The 21719-nt window shown below is 41.2% G+C and overlaps 2 protein-coding genes across 2 annotated transcripts; both read right to left on the reverse strand.

The window, feature by feature from the left end:
* Positions 1–92: 92 nt before the first annotated feature.
* On the reverse strand, positions 93–8678 carry ZNHIT3 (zinc finger HIT-type containing 3). The gene is made up of 5 exons (XM_034434593.2): positions 8535–8678; positions 6003–6034; positions 4135–4227; positions 1572–1652; positions 93–593 (listed from the first exon to the last, which is right to left on the reverse strand). Exons 1-5 carry the CDS (start codon positions 8627–8629, stop codon positions 403–405), a joined length of 492 nt encoding a protein of 163 aa, XP_034290484.2. The 5' UTR covers positions 8630–8678; the 3' UTR covers positions 93–402.
* An 11745-nt stretch (positions 8679–20423) lies between these two features.
* LOC117657333 (lysophosphatidic acid receptor 1-B-like) lies at positions 20424–21392 on the reverse strand. The gene has a single exon (XM_034405474.3). The coding sequence runs from the start codon at positions 21390–21392 to the stop codon at positions 20424–20426; it is 969 nt and encodes a 322-aa protein (XP_034261365.2).
* Positions 21393–21719: the final 327 nt, after the last annotated feature.

Genomic DNA, 21719 nt, shown 5'->3' on the forward strand with positions numbered 1-21719 from the left:
GCTTTGATATCCTTACTGCATCGGTTTTATACACCAGAAGTTAAAATCTTAACTTTCCTTCCATTCCCACATAATATAAAATCAGACCAGAGTGTGAAAAGGAGGTTAGACTTTATTAAAGAATTTATTTAATAAAAGCATTTTTCTCCCTTTCAAAATCAGAAGAATTGCCACTCTGAAACTGGCAAAAATTTGGTGGTTCAAAAAATAATAATTCAGCTTGTGAAAATGACCCTCCCCACCTACCCCCCCCTGCTTGGATCAACCGTTCTTGGGAACAACATAGCTCATTCTGTCCTAAGAGATTCCAACACAAGAGTTGGCAGTGAATAAGACAAAGCATTTCCAAATTTGCTAGCCACTTTCCTGGGCTGGAAAAACCTCTACTTGACTCCTAGACATTCACTCTGGAATTTCGTTCTCCTTCACTTCTGGCTCGACAGTCCTCAGGCAACAATCTGCAAACTCCACGAAGACAGGTTCCTGCATGTATTTTTTCATGAGAGCGCTCTTATCTTTGGCTTGGTCAATGGTAAGCAGCAGCGTCCGGAGGTGAGGATTCGAAAGGATGGCTTGGAGCTCTTCCGAGTCCTCTGTTTTTAGAAAAGTGGGGGTGGGGGGGAGGAAGAAGGATGAGCTGAGAATTTCAGATATGGAAAAGTTCTCGGCATCTAAGATGTCTGAAGATCCGGGGAGGGGGGTGGGGAGTCAAATACAGGTGTCAACTTGCAAAGCTTTCAAGTTGCCATGAGCAGGAGGGAGGGAGAACTGATGGAGCTGATTGATTTCCCTAACTGAAACTACATTCCACAGATGCCTTTCTACCCACAGTCGGTAGGAGAGCTTTGGGCTTCACAGCCAGCCAAAGTGGTTAATTGGAGAATGTGATTTATGACATGGCCAAGGAGGAGGGGAGAGACAGGATCATGGGGAAACGTAAATCTACGTGGGATTAGTTCTAACTGCATCCAAATATTGCCAAAATGGTGCTTCTAATAAATGACTGTATTTCTTGTGAAGTTTGGCTCGTGGCTCATGAATTAATTAGGGCATCTTTCGGAAACTTCACAACAGGTAATCCTCGATTTACAATCAGAATTGAACCCAAAATTTCTGTTGCAAAGTGAGACAATTGTTTAAGTGAATTTTGCTTGGCAACTGGCTTATATTTATGACGGCTGCAGTATCCCGAGGTCATGCGATCAAACTTTTGCGACCTTCAGTTAAGCAAAGCCAATGGAGAAGCCAGATTCACTTAACAACCATGTTACTAAACAACTGCAGTGATTCACTTAACAACTCTGGCCAGAGAGTCGTAAAATGGGGCAAAACTCCCTTCACAACCTCCTTGCTTAGAAGCAACAGAAAAATTGGGCTCAATTGTGGCCATAAGTCAAGGACTTCCTGTGCTTCTAATCAGAAACGGCTTATTTTTTAATTCGTTCCCTCCATGGCAAGGAAATCACCAGGATTTCACTAATAACCTCATTCAAATAAATATTTGCAGGAGATTGAAATAGGTAAGTTTCCTTAATGGTAGGTTACTCATTTATTTTATGCCAAAAACTTACTCAATAGCTGAAGTTTCTGGAGAGGCACCCTATCGTCTTCATCATCTTCGGTCAAAATGTCATCCACAGACCAAGGACCGCCTAAAATGCCGAAAAGAAACAATTCCATTACTAAAGAAGTCCAGAAGAAGTAGCATCTACACAGATTTTACCATTGTGCTACTGGCCCTTGGAATGGTCCCCAACCCCCAATCTATGGACCAGTTGGGGGCTGCTGGTGTAGAGCAGTGATGGCTAACCTTTTTGCCATCGTGTGCCAGGAGAGGGGGGGCGGGGGAGGGTCGCATGTGCACGTGCCCACGCGCATGTGTGCGCAACCCTCTCCCCCCCACCACTCCTGGCACAGGATGGCCTGGTAGGCCCGTTTTTCTTTCTTACCTGGCTCCAGATCCTCTCTGTGTATCTGGGAACGGCGAAAACAGCCTTTCCCACTCCCTTGGAGGCCCTACGGAGGCTGAAAGGGCCCATTTCCCAACTCCCAGTGGGACAGGAAGTGACATTTTTTGCTGTCCCCAGCCTCCAGAACCTCTCTAGGAGTCTGTAGGAGCCTCTCTAGGAGTCTCTGGAGGCTGGGGACAGGAAAAAATGTCCCTGTCCCACCGGGAGTGGGGAAATGGGCCCTTTCAGCCTCCGTAGGGCCTGCAAGGGAGTGGGAAAGGCTGTTTTCACCATTCCCAGATACACGGAGAGGATCTGGAGCCAGGTAAGAAAGAAAAACGGGCCTTCCCCACTCCCCGGCCCTCCAGAGGCAGGAAACAGCCTGTTTCCCTACTTCTGGTGGGCCCAGAAGGCCCGAAAATCAGCTGGCCGGCGCGCCCATGCACCCCAGAGCTGAGCTGGCGTGCCCCCTAATATGGCTCCGTGTGCCACCTGTGGCACGCGTGCCATAGGTTCGCCATCACGGGTGTAGAGTCTCCTGCTTAAGCAGAGTTGGACTAGAACAGGGGTCTCCAACCTTGGCAACTTTAAGACATGGACTTCAACTCCCAGAGTTTCTGGGAGTTGAAGTCCACAAGTCTTAAGTTGCCAAGGTTGGTGACTCCTGGACTAGAAGACCTCCAAGGTCCCTTCCCACCCTATTATTCTAGGAGGGTGAAAGTTCGTTCGCCGAGCTTGTGGGTCCCACAAGCTCACAGAATGAACCTTCACTCTCAACCTACACCCGAGCTAGAGACATTCACCACTATTGCTATTGTTCTACTTTTATGCTTTGAAAAGCTACATAGGATGAAGGAGCAAAACATTTCAATTCTGCCATTCCCGTTGCACTCTCTCTCCAAATCAACATTTCACAACTTTTTGCAACTTCAAGACGGGTGGACTTCAACTCCCAGAATTTCCCAGCCAACCATCTTAAAGTTGAAAATCCACCCATCTTAAAAAGTTGGCAAGGTTGGGAAACGTTGCTCCAAATAAAGTGGTTTTCTCCCCGTTTCTCATTCTTCTTATGCCATATCCGTCATCGGATGTCGGCGATCATGTTGGCGATCTTGTTTTTATCAGCAGCTGCATGAAAAAGTGCTGCTGAGTTTTGTCCAAACCGGTCCCTTAGATTTTGGAAGCCATGATGATGTTCTTCTGCCTGGACCTCGTTTGCCTTCGATCTTAACTTGGAGGATTAAGTGAAGGATGCCATATTTTTCCGGGTGTCGCATCACATGTCCGAAATATTCTAACTTTCCCTTTTGGATGGTTTTGATGATTTCCCTTGGCTTTCCCAAGCGGCTTATCTCCTCCTCATTTCTGATTTTGTCAACCCAGCCGCCTATAAATCTACATCCATTTCTCATACAGAAAGAAAACCCATTTTCCTTCCAGCTCACGACTAAATATTTAAATATCGTTAAATATCGTTAAATACGGTCACTCATGCTCTCGTTACTTCCCGCCTGGACTACTGCAATGCTCTCTACATGGGGCTCCCCTTGAGGAGCACCCGGAGGCTCCAGCTGGTCCAGAATGCGGCCACGCGGGTGGTTATGGGAGCGACGTGGCGCTCCCATGTGACCCCCCTCCTGCGCGAGCTGTACTGGCTCCCGGTGGTCTTCCAGGTGCACTTCAAGGTTTTGGTTACCACCTTTAGAGCGCTCCATGGCATCGGACCGGGGTATTTACGAGACCGCCTTCTGCTACCAATAGCCTCTCACTGACCAGTACGCTCCCATAGAGAGGGGCTCCTCAGGGTGCCGTCGGCCAAACAGTGTCGACTGACGGCCCCCAGGGGGAGAGCCTTCTCTGTGGGGGCACCTACCATCTGGTACGAGCCCCCCCAGAGATACGGAGGATCCCGGACCTGCGCACATTTCGTCGTGATCTCAAAACTTTTTTATTTCAGCAGGCTGGCCTGGCCTAACTCTCCTCTTTTAAATTTTTAATTCGTGATTTTATAAATTGGGTGTTTTAATCTGTGTTTCGGCCAAAATATTTAATAATTTTAAGGGATTTTTAACATTTGTATTATCTGTATTTTATCTTGGCTGTTCACCGCCCTGAGTCCTTCGGGAGTAGGGCGGTATAGAAATTTGATTAATAAATAATAAATAAATAAATAAATAATATGTACCTTCAGCTCTCTGTGATTTCTCCCTCTGAATGGAGCAGGAAGCATCTGAATCTGCAGGCCGCGTGGCTGGATCCGCTCCGGAAGCGCACTCTTCTATTAAAATTCCAATCACATTTTTTTTTAACCTTATCCTACTTGGTTTGGCGTTACAGATCACACAGCCCTGCTTTCCATCCCTTAAGACAGCAGCTGCAAAGCTTAAAGACGTTACTCCAGATTTGCATTTGATTGCAGGTAGTCCTCGGCTTATGACTGCAATTGAATCTGGAATTGCAGTCGTTAAGTGGGTCACCCCAATTGTATGAATTGGGCGGAATTTTTGCAGCGGTTGTTAAAAAAGTGACATGGTCGTTAATGAACGCAGGGATCAACTTTATCCAATGAGTGTCTTTTGCCGGAAATTAAGAATGCCGGAAACCAGCAAAAGCCACCAACAATCACAGTCACGTAACCGGATCCTGCAAAATGCCATAAACATGAGCCAGTTGCCAAAGGCTCAATGCAATCACGTGACCACATTGTGTGTATGTGAAGCTGTGTGTGCATATAGCTGTCAGAACCCCAGAAGCATGTCATTTTGGGGTGTCTGTTATAATTTGAAATGGTTTCTTAGCTGTTCAAAGTTACAATGGACTTCCCCAGATCATCTTCTTTTAATGACCCCCATAATCCTTTGCAGGGTGGAGTCTGGGCAACTAAATGGAGCTGAGAGTTTACTGGCCGGATGCCCTTCCCTGTCACCAATGCAGAGGTTTTTCTCAGCAGATATATTGTCAGGGTATGAAGAGTTAACAGCTGTAAGCTGATGAGAGGTTGTAAGCGGAGGCAACTGGAAGCTGATGTAATGGAATGAGGTTACTGCCACTTTAAGAAGCTGGGTAAGAAGCTGCCTATACTATATAAGGGAAGCCATTAGCAGGCGTTTCCCTCTCCTCGTGCCTTCTCCTCATGTTCTCTCTCATCGTGTATCTCATTGCTCTCTGTGTGTCAGTCAGGGTGGATAAAAATCAATGATTTTTTTTAAAAAATCAAAAAAATCGGATTTTTTTTATTTAAATCGGATTTTTTTTAATTTTTATTGAATTTATTTTAATAAAAAACTTTTGGGGTAAAAATCTATTGCAAAATAATTTTCTATTTAAGATACATAAATAATTTAGTTTATTCAGCATGAAATGGAGCTTAGTTCTGTAGCATGAGGCTGTATATTCTGCAACACTGGGACTATCGGTGAGTCAACAGTGGGTCCAAGGAGTAGCAGAGATGACAGCTGCTCTTTAAAAATTATGATTTAAATCGAGTTGATTTAAATCAAGCCTTTTTACTAGTGATTTAAATCATGATTTAAATTGTGATTTAAATCAACTCGATTTAAATCAAATCCACCCTGGTGTCAGCAGCTGTATTATAAGGTATTTAACCACGTATAAGTCTGTAAATATTTAGTTGTATATAAACCACTGTTATTTATCTAAAGGCTCTGTGTGCTGTGTTCTGCTCCTGGGTTTATCTCATAATACTAATTACACTGCCTAAACTCTGACATATATTCTCATTGTGCCCAGACAGGGAAATATCAGCCTGTACCTAGGATCGAACTCACAGCCTCCTGATTGTGAGGCGAGAGCTCCACCTCTAGGCTATCGCACCACAATGGACTTCCCCAGATGAAAACAAGAAAAAAAAAAAAACAATATAGAATTTGACCAGAAGGGAAACAAAGCAGATGGAAAACAAAACCGATGCTTCTCAAATTTCTAGGACTTCAGATCCCATACGCCCCATCCAATATAGATTTTGGGAAGGCTGAGATACAGAATTACAATTTGAATTAATTGAATAGGGAGGCAGATGAAAAGGGAATTTACCTTTATGCTTCTTGTAACAGGGCACTGAACAACTGAAAAAACAAAGAGAATAATCCATCAGGGCAGGAGTTTTAAGAGCAAAAGAGTTAGAAAAGAAAAATATGGATTGATCCCAAGTTTCTGTATTTCAACCTAGCTCTGGATCTGGTGGGAGGAATGCACTCTGCACATGTGCAGAGGTCTCCTTATTGCTCCTTCAGACATTATACAAGGCTGAATGCTAACACAGAAAGCAAATACCAACCATTTAAAGGGGAAAAGTTAATTTGATTCCAGAGGCTGAGATGCACACAACTCACTTAATTTACCCATTTTTCAAGATTCATATTACACACCAAAGTATCCACCAGACCAAAGAGCTGGAATTGCACAACACAGAAAATTTTTAAATTTTTAAAAGAGATAGCAACTAAACAAAACTCTAATCAAGATTGCCACATTCTGGGAATGCATTTGCAAAATCAGAGTTTCTCACACTTAGGAATTTTTAAGACGTGTGGACTTCAACTCCCAGAATTCCCCAGCCAATAAACAAATCAATTTTATCCAATGAGTGTTTTTTGCTCGAAAACAGAATGCATAGCTGGCTGGGGAATTCTGGGAGTTGAAGTCCACACTTCTTAAAAATTCCTAAGTGTCAAAAACACTATGCTAGATCTCTCCCTAACCTTTGTACGTTCAACCTGAATCAACCCACAAACCCCAATGGACCATTTCTGAGACAGTGAAACAATTTCTAGATTTCTAAGCCAGCAATTCTCACTTAGAAGAGATTGCACCTAAGAAATCCCCCATTGCATTACAACCCGGGCGAAGGAGAGAGGCGGGGAAGACATTCTGCTCGGCCAGTGATCCCCAAATCACCCACAACCTACCCTTCCCACCCTTGCAAGGGATCCCCCGAGTATCTATAATAGAATGTTATAAATATAAGCAAATAGGAGGATGAAAGATATGTTCAAAGAAATATTAGATGGATGGATGGATGGGATAGATGATCGATAGATAGGTAGAATATATATATAGATTAAATGATTGATTGATATGTGATTGTTAGACAGAAATAGAGATATAGTTAGACAGAAATATAGATTGATAGATCAGATAGCTAGATGATAGCTGGATATAGGATGGATGAATAGATTATACATAAAGACGATTGATTGATATGGATAGATGAGATAGATCAGATAGAATAAATAGATAAACTAGAAATATATATATGAATGGATGATAGATGATAGAATAGATAGATAACTAGATATATATATATGTAGATAGATAGATAGATAGATAGATAGATAGATAGATAGATGAATGGATGATAGATGATAAACTAGATATATATATATAGAGAGATGAATGGATAGATAGAATAGATAGATAACTAGATATACATATATAGATGAATGGATGATAGATAGATGATAGATAAACTAGATATAGATATCTAGTTCATCTATATAGATGAATGGATAGATGATAGAATAATAGATAAGTAGATAGATATATATAGATAGATGGATGATAGATAAACTAGATATATATAGATGAATGGATAGAAGATAGAATAGATAACTATAACTATAACTATAACTATAACTATAACTATAACTATATATATATATATATATATATATATATATATATATATGTAGGTCTTTGGTTATTCGGGTCTTCTCCCACGTAAAATTGGAAGTGTCTTGGCGACGTTTCGACGAAGTTTCATTCGTCATCTTCAGGCTGGTGTTCTCGGCTTCGTGCTTCCAGGAGCACGAAGCCAAGAACACCAGCCTGAAGATGACGAATGAGACTTCGTCGAAACGTCGCCAAGACACTTCCAATTTTACGTGGGAGAAGACCCGAATAACCAAAGACCTACATACAAACACCCGCGAAAACCTGAGAAAACAAATATATATATATATATATATATATATATGTATGTATGTATGTATGTATGTATGTATGTATGTATGTATGTATGAATGGATGATAGATGATGGATATGAATGGATGATAGACAGACAGATAGATATAGGATGGATGGATAATAGAAAAAGACAATTGATTGATATGGATAGATAGATAGATAGATAGATAGATAGATAGATAGATAGATAGATAGATAGATAGATAGATAGATAGATAGATACTTTCTGTATGAGAAGTGGGGGGGGGAAACCACTTTATTTGGAGCAACCTTTCCCAATCTTGTTAACTTTAAAGATGGATGGACTTCAACTCCCAGAATCCCCCAGCCAGCCATGCTATAAGAGAGAGACAGACAAGACAGACATAGACGTGTATTTATATCCATAAAAACAAATAAATGGGGCGCCCCCTGTTCTTGCAAAGCATCTTCAACCCTCCTTAGTCCGGACACCCCCTCCAAAGAGACCCTCCCTTCCCGTTCCCCAAGATCCCCCCCCACCTCTCCTTGCAAACGCCAAACCCCGAGAGCAGCGGGAAGCCCCTTCCCCTCGCACAAGCGGCCTCTGAGCATAAGCAGAGCGCGCCCCTGGTACCCACTATCTCTCCCGGCAGCCCGGACAGCGGTACTTCGCGGCCTGGCGCCCCTCTCGGCCGCAGACCACGCATCGCCCTCCGCCAGGGATCCCCGGCATGGCCGCACCAAGCCCGGCTCTCCGGCTCTTCTGCTTCTTCCGGCCCGCCTGCCAGACCGCCTCCCAGGCGGGGCTTGGCTCCAAACCCGGCCGCTGCTCCGCCCGCAAGTCCCCTCTCCCGCTCGGCTGTTAATACAGAATAAACAGAGTTTGGGAGGGACCTTGGAGGTCATCTAGACCAACCCCGCCCAAGCCCAAGCAGGAGAGAAGCCTACGCTAAAGGCTGCGGAGACTCGGGAGTTCCCGGAGTTGCGACTTCTGGCGGCTCAAGCCTGCCGTTTGCAAAGGAGGTTTACCTGTCACCTCAGGGTCACCTGTAGTCCGCCATTTCTCCTCTGGAAATCCATTTCTTCCCCCCCCCCACACACACACACACCTGTCGAGAGTCTGTAGAGATTCTCAGTCATCCAGGTCATAACTGACCTAAGTCTTTCCCCTTTTTAAATGGAAATTTAAAATTCGGTTTTAAATGATTGGGGTTTTAAATTGGTTCAGCCAAATTATTTAATTCGTTTTATCTTATTTTCAATTTTGTGTTTATATGTTTTATTCTGTGGCTGTTCACTGCCCTGAGTCCTTCCGGAGTAGGGCGGTATATAAATTCAATAAAATAAAAAAATAATAAAATAAAATAATTATCCCAAAGGTGTTTTTTTTTTTTTTTCCAAGGAGGCCACTGGGTTTTCTAGTTTTTCTTTGAAGACGTTTCGCTTCTCCTCCAAGAAGCTTCTTCAGCTCTGACTGGATGGTGGGGGAATGGAAGGATTTATATTCCTTGCAGACAGCTGGTCATTTGCATCCTGTTAGAGAGTCCTTGAGGTCACTTGGAGGTTTATCTGTGTCCTCAGAGTCACCTGAGTGGTCCAAATGGGTGTGGAGCCTTCTTGGAACTGCAATCTATAACACAGACCTTCTATAAATCCTTCCATTTCCCACCATTCAGTCAGAGCCGAAGAAGCTTCTTGGAGGAGAAGTGAAACGTCTTAAAAGAAAAACTAGAAAGTCCAGTGGTCTCTTGAAAAAAAGCACCTTTGGGACAACCGTGAGCTGGATGACTGAGCATCTCGACAGACTTTTAGCTATGCAATTTGGGATGAAAGCCCTTTGAATGGTGTGGGAGTAGGAATGGAGTTCCAGAGGAAAAAAAATTGCAGACTACAGGAAGCATTTTCACTACTCAGGTGACCCTGAGGACACAGGTAAACCTCCAAGTAGCCTCAGTGAGTCTCTAAAAGGATGCAAATGACCAGCTGTCTGCAAGGAATATAAATTCTTCCATTCCCCACCCTCCAGTCAGAGCTGAAGAAGCTTCTTGGAGGAGAAGCAAAACATCTTTAAAGAAAAAACAAAAGGAACTTTGGGATAATGACAACTCTTCACCAGCAGGTGGCGCTAGATAATAATTTTCAGTACAGTAATCACATTTCCCCTGCTGGATGCAGCAGACAAAGTAGCCAGAAGTTATTCTATGGAGTTCAGATGTTATACAGGAACATGATGTAATATGAATCTGCATATCTTTTCACAGAGAGTTTAAGGAGACTGAATTTTATCTGCTATTCTGCTAATGTTGCCAAATGACAATTTATTAACCTTAAATCAGCCTTTTTTTTTTTTATCCGATGCCCTCCAGATAGCTTGAACTTCAGATCCCATAATCCTCAGCCTGGATGGATGACCTTGGGCCTGGGGGTCAGTGGCGTTTAGAGATAAGTTAGTTTGAAGTGGAATCAGAACCAGGAAATTGGTATTAAGTCCATAATATCTTTAGATGCCAAGTGAAAGATTTTTAAAAAGCAGAAAATACGTTACGTGGGGGAAAAAAGAAGAATTTGAGCAGGATGAGAAGGAGAAGGGCATTTGCAACCTTCCTCCAGACAAGCAAAGTCAATGGGGGAAGCCAGATTCACTCAATGACCTCATGATTCACCTAACAACTGCATGATTTGCTTAACCACCATGGCAAAAAAAGGTTGTAAAATGGGGCATTGCTAATTCAACAAACTCCTTGTTTAGCCGTGGAAATTCTAATCACAATTGTGGTCGTAAATTGACGTCCTCACCTGTATAAGTGTATATACTTATATATATTGCATAAGGTGAATTTGTCTTTTCTTATGTGCGGTTAATAGAATTAAAAGGTAAAGGTAAAGGTTCCCCTTGCACATATGTGCTAGTCGTTCCCAACTCTAGGGTACGCTGCTCATCTCTGTTTCAAAGCCAAAGAGCCAGCACTGTCCGAAGACGTCTCCGTGGTCATGTGGCCGGCATGACTCAACGCCAAAGGCGCACGGAACGCTGTTACCTTCCCACCAAAGTGGTCCCTGTTTTTCTACTTGCATTTGTTTTTTTACGTGCTTTCGAACTGCTAGGTTGGCAGAAGCTGGGACAAGCAACGGGAGCTCACCCCATTACGTGGCACTAGGGATTCGAACCGCTGAACTGCCGACTGTTTGATCGACAAGCTCAGCGTCTTAGCCACTGAGCCACTGCATCCCTTATAATAGAATTAGGTTTTATTAAATCAGGATTCCCAAATGTCAAGCTTTGCTTAAAATTCATGTGTACAGGCAGTCCTCCAGTTACGACAGTTCATTTAGTGACAGTTCACAGTTACAACGGCACTGAACAAAGTGACTTATGACCATTTTTCACACTCACAACCATTGCAGCGTCCCCATGGTAATGTGATCAAAATCTGGACACTTGGCAACTGGTTCATATTTATCACGGTCATAAATGGGGTCATGTGATCCCCTTTTGCGACCTTCTGACAAGCAAAATCAATGGGGGGGAAACCCAATTCACTTAACAACCGTGTTATTCACCTAACAACTACAGTAATTCACTTAACAACTGCGGCAAGATAAAGTCGTAAAATGAGGCAAAACTCACTTAACAACGTTTCACTTTACAGAAAACAGAAAATTTTGGGCTCAATTGTGGTCGTAAGGCGAGGACTACCCGCATTGAAGCTAGGCACCAGGCTACCGCTTGTTAAATATTACTTGTCTTATTTACTTAATATGAAATCTACTAAGGAAACAATAATATGTGGATTTTATTTTAGCTACATTCATATATTCATTGAGGTGCAATAGGAAAAGTAAGCAATTCTGACCATGCCTTTTGTTAAATTCTGTTTGTTATCAATAACGCACGATATTAATCTCATTACAGTTTAAAGTGAAGTTGGCTTTCGTTTCTAAGCAACACTTGAGTTCAAGATAAAGTTTCAATGAAAGCATAAAATTAATTTTGAGTTAATAATCATGGCGGGCTATCTGAATATCGGACTGGATGCTCTGAACACTATTATTAGATGCATTTTTTAAGAGTGGCAAGTTACATTTAAAGAGAAGCAGAAACTAGGGAACAAACAAAAGGGGAGAGAAAACTTAAGAGACACGGTAAATGCAAAGAAATTAAGAACGCAGACAGGTTTGCTGCCGTAAAAATAAAACAAAACATTATGCAGGAAAGAAAAGAGGGAAAATCTAATCTAGCTGAAATTTAAGTACTATGAATTTTGGAGATCAGTTTTCAAATTTATTAATCAGAAAGGAGAGATTAGCAAGGAAAAGAAATTGCAGAACACTGAAATGAAATATCTGTATAGGTAGTCCTTGACTTAACGACAGTTCACTTAGTGGGCCATTCAAAATTACCTCAGTGAGCCTCAGTGGTGCAGTGGTTAGAGTGCAGTACTGCAGGCTACTTCTGCTGACTGCCGGCTGCCTGCAATTTGACAGTTCAAATCTCGCCAGGCTCAAGGTTGACTCAGCCTTCCTTCCTTCCTTCCGAGGTGGGTTAAAATGAGGACCCAGATTGTTGGGGCTGACTCTGTAAAGACCACTTAGAGAGGGCTGCAAAACAATGTAAAGCAATATATAAGTCTAAGTGTTATTGCTAGAATAGAATAGAATAGAATTTTTATTGGCCAAGTGTGATTGGACACACAAGGAATTTGTCTTGGTGCATATGCTCTCAGTGTACATAAAAAAAAAGATACGTTCATCAAAAATCATAAAGTACAACAAGGTTACAAATAAGCAATCAGGAAACAATATCTATATAAATCATAAGGATACCAGCAACAAAGTTACAGTCATACAGTCATAAGTGGGAGGAGATGGGTGATGGGAATGATGAGAAGATGAGAAGATTAATAGTAATAGTAATGCAGACTTAGTAAATAGTTTGACAGTGTTGAGGGAATTAGTTGTTTAGCAGAGTGATGGCATTCGGGAAAAAACTGTCCTTGTGTCTAGTTGTTCTGGTGTGCAGGGCTCTATAGCGTCGTTTTGAGGGTAGGAGTTGAAACAGTTTATGTCCAGGATGTGAGGGATCTATAGATATTTTCCCAGCCCTCTTTTTGACTCGTGCAGTATAGAGGTCCTCAATGGAAGGCAGGTTGGTAGCCATTGTTTTTTCTGCAGTTCTAATTATCCTCTGCAATTATCCTCTTCTAATTATCCTATTGCAGTCTAACTCTGCCCACTGTTAGCAGTTCGATCCTGACCGGCTCAAAGTTGACTCAGACTTTCATCCTTCTAAGGTCGGTAAAATGACGGCCCAGATTGTTGGAGGCAATATGCTGACTCTGTAAAAACCGCTTAGAGAGGGCTGTAAAGCACTGTAAAGCGGTATATAAGTCTAAGGGCTATTGCTACAACGGCAGTGAAAACTGTGACCTATGACCATTTTCATAATGATGACCTTGGCAGCATTCCCACGATCACGTGGCAACTACTGTATTTTTCCCCTCTATAAGACACGTCCCACGTATAGGATGCCCCTCACTTTTCTTACCCCAAATTCAGAAGCCTGGAATGCTGCCTCGGGGAGGAAACTGGGAGGGGGGATTGTATGGAGCAGGGTGATATGTAGTCATAATAACATTCCTTTCTCAGAGAGTCAAGGACATCTTGCCCTGCACCTGGAGGGGTGTGGCTGGGAGGCATCTCCAGTTGGGACGGTGCTTTGATTGGACCATGTGACGGATATGTGGGTGCTGGGCAAGGACTTGGACTTTCTTTTGGGCGGGGAAAACCTGGAAACTTTCAGATCCGGGTTTTCCCAGATGTGTCAATATGACATCTCTAATAAAAGGGAACTTTGAGGAACTTCTAGGCTCGGAGTCTTCTTTCGTTGGGGTTGTTACTTGGAACCCTGACATGGGGCCCGTTTCAACGCCTGGAACCCAGATGCCCTCCCTTCCCCCACAAGCATTTCTTTGCTAACTTGATTTCCAGGCCCGTCGCATTTCTCTCTGTCATGTGCAGGGAAACAAGTTTGTGGAACTAAAAAAAAACCCAGTTCAATCAAGAGCTGGAGGATGGGGATGGGCCACGCCTTCTCCTCTCGGCCCCCTTGTATAAGACGCCCCTCCATTTTCAATTAAATATTTTTAAGAAAAAGTAGCATCTTATACACGGAAAAATACGGTAATGTCAGTGTTCCAAGTAACTTCAAGCCTTGGAGTCCTATTTCGTTGGAGGTGTTTCTTGGAATCCTGACTGGCAATTCATATTTATGACCATTGCTACGTCCCGGGATCATGTGATTCCCTTTGGCGACCTCCTGACAAACGAAGTCAATGGGGTCAGCTAGATTTACAGAACAATTGGGTTGCTAACTTATCCACTGCAGTGATTCATTTAACAATTGTGGCAAGAAAAGGTTGTAAAATGGAGCGAAACTCACTTAACGAATGTCTCACTTAACAACCGAAATGTTGGGCTCAATTGTGGTCGTACGTCGAGGACTACCTGTTCCGTTAACTGTTCACCAGACAGTTTAGCCTCCAGAATCCTCATAATCTATGCACACTTTCCAAGGTCTCAGCATTTTTTTTTTGTATTGTGGTTGTTAAGGATATTCTTGGCTCATAACCGATGTAATGGGTTATTGAGCAGAGTACCCCTTGAGTATGCACATGAAAGTGGCTAAGAGTGAATAACCACAGTTAATATACTGACACACTGAGTTGTGGTAGTCTTTTACTTTTTAGAAAAAAGTAAAGCAAAGTCCAATAAACAATTTAAGTCATACACAGATAAGGTGATAGTTAAAGTATCAATTCAGGGATATTCCAAGTACAAAGTCTTCTTACCAGTTGTTGTCATTACACAATAAAACAGTTCTTCTTGAGTTTCAAACAGGAATAAGTTCAGTATTAAAACATTCAATAAATAGTAGAAAGCAACAAGTAGCAATGATCAAACAGTGATCATACAGAGAGAACGGGTAGAGAGTAACAGCAAATAAGCAGATAAAATGGTGTCATGTCCACAAGCCATGATTCAGGCTTCCCCTTAAGTACATTGGCTACAGAGCTTAGCCAATCAGGATACAGGATGATGCAATACAGTCTTAAAGCAATATAATACCTTGTGACAAACATGTATTGATAGTTTATATATTGCCTGACCAACTAGTTAGACAATAGCCATTTCCTAACAGTGGTGACCAGAACTAGATGCCGTATTCCAAGTGTAATTGTTTAGATGCCTAATCAAATTAATCAAATTAATCAAATTAGCAAAGTGAAAGGGAGGGGAGCCAGATTTGCATAACGACCACACGATTCACTTAACAACTGTGGCAAAGGGTCATAACATGGGGCCAAACTCACTTAATAACTGCCTTGCTTAGCAATGGAAATTTTGAGCTCAATTGCGGTCGTAAAAGTCGAGGACTAACTGTATTTCCCTTTTGTTATCGCATTTCTTTTTCGCTTACCCTCTCTCTTACCTCTTTTCTGCACTTTGAATAATGTTGATTCTCCTGAAAGGGCAGGTAATAAATCCTGCTGTTAATTTATGTACTGTCCGTATTTCTTAAGGCACAGCCATAAAACCAATTTAATTCCTCTTTTTAGCTGGCTGGCCGAACGGTTGTCGAACGCTGCAAAATAAATTATTTCTTTAATTGGGTCGGTGATATTTAAAACAGTGAAAAATTGTTTTGGTTGAAGGAAAAGAGCACAGTCACAAAATCTGTAACCACCATATAATGGAAGATACATTTATTCAGGACTGATCTGCATTTTATCAGCGAAATGAACCACGTTTTTTTATATCCCATTAACGTCATTTTATACCACATGTTCTGGAGAGAAGTGTTGAATCAGGATATTTAAAATGTTTGGTTTTCTCTTTTTTTTTTTTTTTTGCAAAAAGTTTTTTTATTTTTTTTCCAAACATACAAATTACATCTTTTCAGAATAGAGCTTTGATCCAGTCATCAATTTGTTCAATTTTTGGTCATTTTTAACAAAATTTTATCTATTCTATTTTGCCATAACATTTACTTCTTAATCTTAAATCACATATTCAACTAATACCATCTTTAAAAAAATTGACACATATTTACTTAATCAAAACAATTACCTTTCTATTAACCCACCTTAAATCTTAATTCAATTAATAAGCCATAATCCATTTCAGTACAGTTCAAACATATTTATGTCATGATACTCATTAAATCCTTATTCCATTATTACTTTATCAAATTTAAATCTTATCTTTAATCTTAAAAATATAGTAATTTAACATTTAAACATAGTTCTTAGTTCAAATAATGCTATTTAATGCAATTTCCCAATTATCCCAAATTCTATCTGTTAAACCGTACCATTTATATAACACCAATTAAATGATTTTTGTTTATAAGTCATAATCATATATTATTTCAATTTTCTTTTCTTTTTTACTTAAGTAAAAATGTTCAAATTATTACAATTGTTATACATATTTAAGCACTATCCCAATTATTGTAGCTGTCAATTTTCTAATTTAATGTTTGCTTTTCTCTTTAAGGGATAAGAAAAAATACCTATCCCAAATGTATGAAGAACGGTTGCAGGAACTGGGTATGTCTAGTTTAATGAAAAGAAGGACTAGGGGAGACATGATAGCAGTCTTCCAATATCTGAGGGGCTGCCACAAAGAAGAGGAAGTCAAGCTATCCTCCAAAGCACCTGAGGGCAGGACAAGAAGCAACGGGTGGAAACTCATCAAGGAGAGAAGCAACTTAGAACTAAGGAGAAATTTCCTGACAGTTAGAACAATTAATCAGTGGAACAATTTGCCTCTAGAAGTTGTGAATGCTCCAACGCTGGAAATTTTTAAGATGTTGGATCACCATTTGTCTGAAGTGGCATAGGGTTTCCTGCGTAAGCAGGGGGTTGGACTAGAAGACCTCCAAGGTCCCTTCCAACTCTGTTATTCTATAATTCTATATCAACTCATATCCACGTACACCAGGGGTGGGTTCTACTTACCTTTACTACCGGTTTGCACTGCCGTGCACTGTTCTTAATCTGTGTAATCTTCTGTAATCTTCTGCATGTGCAGAAGCGTTCTGATGATGTCGGGGTCAGTGGGCGGAGCCTCCCGCCGGTTATACACGAACCGGGGACAACCCACCACTGACGTGCACCCATATGCAAAAGATGTTTTTTTTTTCCTTTTTGCTTGTTTTATTCTCTCTTGCTTTATTTTCCTTTCCAAGTAGGCCTTGACTTCGACCGCAATGGAGCCCAAACTGTCCGTTGCTAAATGAGACATTGGTTAAGCGAGTGTTGCCCATTTTATGAACTTTCTTGCCATAGTTTTTAAGTGAATCACTGCAGCTGTTAAGTTAGAAACATGGTTGCTCAGTGAATGTGGCTCCCCTATGGATTTTGCTTGTCAAAAAGTCGCAAAAGCCAGTCACGTGACACCCCCCCCCCCCGTCATAAATATGAACCAGTTGCCAAGCATCTGAAGTTTGATCCTTGATATCAGCTGGCTGTCAGCTTTGGATAGCAATATGGGCAGGTATCAATGAAAATAAAATAAAATGTGCTCAGAGAAACAACTGAGATCAGTTTAAACAAAATGTTGTGGTCCACCAGCAGCCTGCGGAGCTGACAGTGGAGTCGGACAGTGAGGAGTCTGGGGAGGACAATGGGTCAGTCCTGGAGTCAGGGGAAGGTCCGGAAGAGGGATCTGCATCGGAGGCAGAGATGGGGCCAAGGCCATCTGGGAGTGATGCGCACATTTTCTGATTGCCTGAGTTCACGAACATATATAAAACAATATATTTCTAAACCCAGGTTGAGCATATTACCTGTTTTAAATCTAAATCTTTTTTTTTTTTTTAAGTCCAACTTTTCCTCTAACGTTTACCACTGTTTTGGGGGAGAGCTGTTAATCCAAGCCATTTTTTCTGAGATGTCTTCTGTAAATTTTGGGGCACAGCAAAAGGTAATAGTTTCATTATTGGGTAAGCTTTTTTGGGTGTTCATAACTCATTATATTAGAGGCACTATCTGGCTGAGATCCATCATACGGGCAATTAGTTGAGTAAACAGATATAACCGATGGAAAATAACCAATAAAATGACTTTTTTTAAAAAAGCCAAGTGTAACATACTTACTGTAACAAGAAGAAAAAACAATATAAAGCAAGCATTATAATCCTCAGAGAATTATTCTGATTAATAATTCATTCTGGAGGAAGTTCACATTAAAGTCTTGAATTTTCAACCTGAATTTGTACTGTGTTTCCTTGATGGTCCCTGAGATTTAAATTTTGAAACAATTTTGCTTGTTCCAGGTTTTTTCTCCTGTTGGCGGGGAACTGTCCACTCCTTCAGGTGCTGAAACTGAGTAGCAGTACAATACCGTACTGTAAATCTGCATTCAGAGAACCCATCGAAAATCAGCAATGTTTATCTTAAAATCCTCTTATTTAGAGAAAGGGAGGACTACATACTCAATCAGAATAAATCAGATTGATATGCTATGTCTAGTTTAATGAAAAGAAGGACTAGGAGAGACATGATAGCAGTCTTCCAATATCTCAGGGGCTGCCCCAAAGAAGAGGGAGTCAAGCTATTCTCCAAAGCACCTGAAGGCAGGAGAAGAAGCAATGGGTGGAAACTCATCAAGGAGAGAAGCAACTTAGAACTAAGGAGAAATTTCCTGACAATTAGAACAATTAATCAGTGGAACAATTTGCCTCCAGAAGTTGTGAATGCTCCAACACTGGAAGTTTTTAAGAAGATGTTGGATAACCATTTGTCTGAAGGGTTTCCTGCTTAAGCAGGGGGTTGGACTAGAAGATCTCCGAGGTCCCTTCCAACTCTGTTATTCTATTCTATAAATACTTCCCAAAAGATCTCAAAGAGAGAGATACACAGATATCATACAGGTAGCCCTTTGACCTATGGCCACAATTGAGACACCAAAATTTCCATTGCTAACAAGGTGATTTTTAGATAAGTCATGCCCGATTTTATGACCATTTTTTAACCACGGTTATTAAGCATATCACTGCAGTTGTTAAGTGAATCATGCAGTTGTTAAGTGAATCTGACTTCCCCCATTGACTTTGCTTAATCGGACTGGGAAAGTCGCAAGCGGCAGTCACATGACCCCCAAGGAGCTGCAACAACCATTCATAATACATGCCAGTTTCCAAGCCCTCAAATTTTGATCACGTTAACATGGGGATGCTACAATGGTCGTAAGTAGGAGGACCAGTCATAAGTCCCTTTTTCTATGATGTTGTGACCTTGAATGGTCACTAAACAAATGGTTGTAAGTTGAGGACTACCTGTATTTTGTCATGCCCCATTGTATAAGGTTTTACATATCTTCCACCTGCTCCCTTTCCATTCTCTGAGTCAAGGTTGACTCAGCCTTCTATCCTTCCAAGGTCGGTAAAATGAGGACCCAGATTGTTGGGGGTAATATATATTTTGTATAACCGCTTAGGGAGGGCTGTAGAGCACTGTGAAGCGGTATATAAGTCTATGTGCTATTGCTTTTTTTTTTTGTAAATTTTTTATTAAAAAACAAAAACAAAGATAAAGCATTCCCTCTTTCCTTATGCAGTGTGTCGTCTGGGTACAAACATCTCTGGGCTACATCATTCCTCATTTATCACATCTTTCACATTCACATTAATTTTATAAGCACATTAAACATTAATTTAATGTACATTAATTAATGTACATTAATTAATTTTAAGTACATTAAACATTTAAATATTTATGGTATTATTATTATTAAAAGATGCTAAGAAGAAAATGGGGACTTCTACAAGCCCCCATTTTCTTCTTAGCATCTTTATACCATATTAACATCAAATATCGTTATTCTCTTCATACGTATACATATACTAACAGTTTTCATCTTATTTATAACTCTTTTTAAATATATTTTCTACTTATTTTTGGTCTCTTTCATTTCCAAACTCCATTTTATTCTCCAACCATTGATAAAATACTTCCCATATCATATAATATTCAGTTTGCTCTTTCTCCTTAATTGCTAACGTTAATCTATTCATTTCTGCACATTCTAATATTTTCCTTATCACCTTCTCTTCAATGGGAATCTCTCCACTTTTCCAATGTTGTGCAAATACAATTCTAGCTGCAGTTAATACATGAATAGTTAAATATACTCTTTATTATAGGTTTCCACTTTTCCAATTGTGCAAATACAATTCTAGCTGCAGTTAATACATGAATAGTTAAATATACTCTTTATTATAGGTTTCCGGTAAAAGTCCTAACAGAAATATTTCTGGTTTCAACTCATTACTTTGTTGTATCATCTCTTCCAACCAATTTTTTCCCAGTGCTATTGCTATTCTATTACTTTGGAGTATGTCCCATTGAACTTCAATGGGATTTATTTCTGAGTAGATATGTAAAGGACAGCACCATCCATCATACCAGCTGTCGATCATTCACAAGAGGCAGAAATTCACAGGTCCAGAGATTCCCCCAATATCAGGTCTGTCCAATGACTTGTACTTCAATGCGGTTGTTGGAAGGAAGTTTCAGAAACCTGAACCTATGTCCCAACTTCTTCATATTCAGAGAGTATATGATGGGATCTCCTAGTGAATTAATAGTGATCATCATTACCGTGAGGTTTCTGAATATATAGATAGCTCGAGAATGCTCACTGGGACATTGTTGAGTGGCTGAATCAAACACAACCCCAGCGAAGAAAGGAGCGTAGGAAAACAAAGCCAGAACCCAAATCAGCACACTGGTTCTGGCAACCTGGACTTCAGCTAGGCGGTAGGTAGCGTGGCACTGCCCTACAGTTTCCATACTTCCTTTGTGTTTCCTCAAAAAGATGATGATGTTTAGGTAAGTGAAGAGTGGTAGAACTAACACCACTAGACAGTGAGGAATAGTGATGAAGGTGAGATAGTCCATGCACAACGGACTGTACAGAGCGGAGATCTTATCCTTCTCCAAGCAGTTCCACCCCATTAGAGGCATGAACCCCAAGGAGAAGGCACACGCCCAAATACCCAAGGCAGTACTCAAAATCTGGTTCCTGGTAATTCGGCATCTCATCCTCAGACTTCTGGATACAGCCAGGTAGCGTTCAATCCCAATGATGACTAGGTTATAAATGGTGGCCAGGATCGACATGGCGTAGAAGGCGTAAGCTCTGAGAAGTTCCTTGGACCCCACCACGGTGCTTTGAGGGTCCGTGATGAACAGCATGGCGATCCAGAAGCCTGAAGAGCCGCAGAGGAAGTCGGAGACAGCCAAGTTGCAGAAAAGGATGAAGATGGGTTTGTGAAACTCCTTGGAGAACACCATCCCAAGGACCACTCCTGAGTTGAAGACAGCGGAGAGGAAGGTGATGAGAAGTTGAGGGATGCCCAAGGCCAACACCAGGGGGCGATTCCATATGAGAGCAGTGATGTTGTTTAAACAATCATGCTTCCGGATCATGGTGAGGATCAGGCCTTGAATCTCAGGCAACCATCCAAGCTGAGATGCTAAACATCAGAGGCAAGACGTCAGAATGGAAGGCTGGAACTAAGATCCCAGGTCAAAGGCGAGATCAGGAAAGGCGCAGATTGTTATTCACACCCTTTCTGGATCTTGGAAGAAAACTTTTTTGGTTGAAAGGCTGGGATCCTTACTGCCATCGAAGATATTCCAAATCGTGGACTCTTGTCGATCGTATGAGGCCACCGCTCACCCAGCTAAAGATGTAGATGAACCTGAAGATTTAAAGGTTCTCCAAAACACCTTAGAGCAAGCGAAGAAGCAATG

The sequence above is a fragment of the Pantherophis guttatus genome, chromosome 1, assembly GCF_059756535.1.
Source record: "Pantherophis guttatus breed Tessera chromosome 1, ASM5975653v1, whole genome shotgun sequence".
Lineage (NCBI taxonomy): Eukaryota > Metazoa > Chordata > Lepidosauria > Squamata > Colubridae > Pantherophis > Pantherophis guttatus.

Excerpts from the sequence above, each read along its gene's own strand:
- ZNHIT3 (XM_034434593.2), bottom strand. The coding sequence starts at position 8,629 with ATGCCGGGGATCCCTGGCGGAGGGCGATGCGTGGTCTGCGGCCGAGAG. Across the intron at positions 4,228-6,002 it reads CTGTTACAAGAAGCATAAAG|AAGAGTGCGCTTCCGGAGCG; the intron begins GTAAATTCCCTT and ends GAATTTTAATAG. Across the intron at positions 594-1,571 it reads CCAGAAACTTCAGCTATTGA|AGGACTCGGAAGAGCTCCAA; the intron begins GTAAGTTTTTGG and ends TTCTAAAAACAG.
- LOC117657333 (XM_034405474.3), bottom strand. The coding sequence starts at position 21,392 with ATGATCCGGAAGCATGATTGTTTAAACAACATCACTGCTCTCATATGG.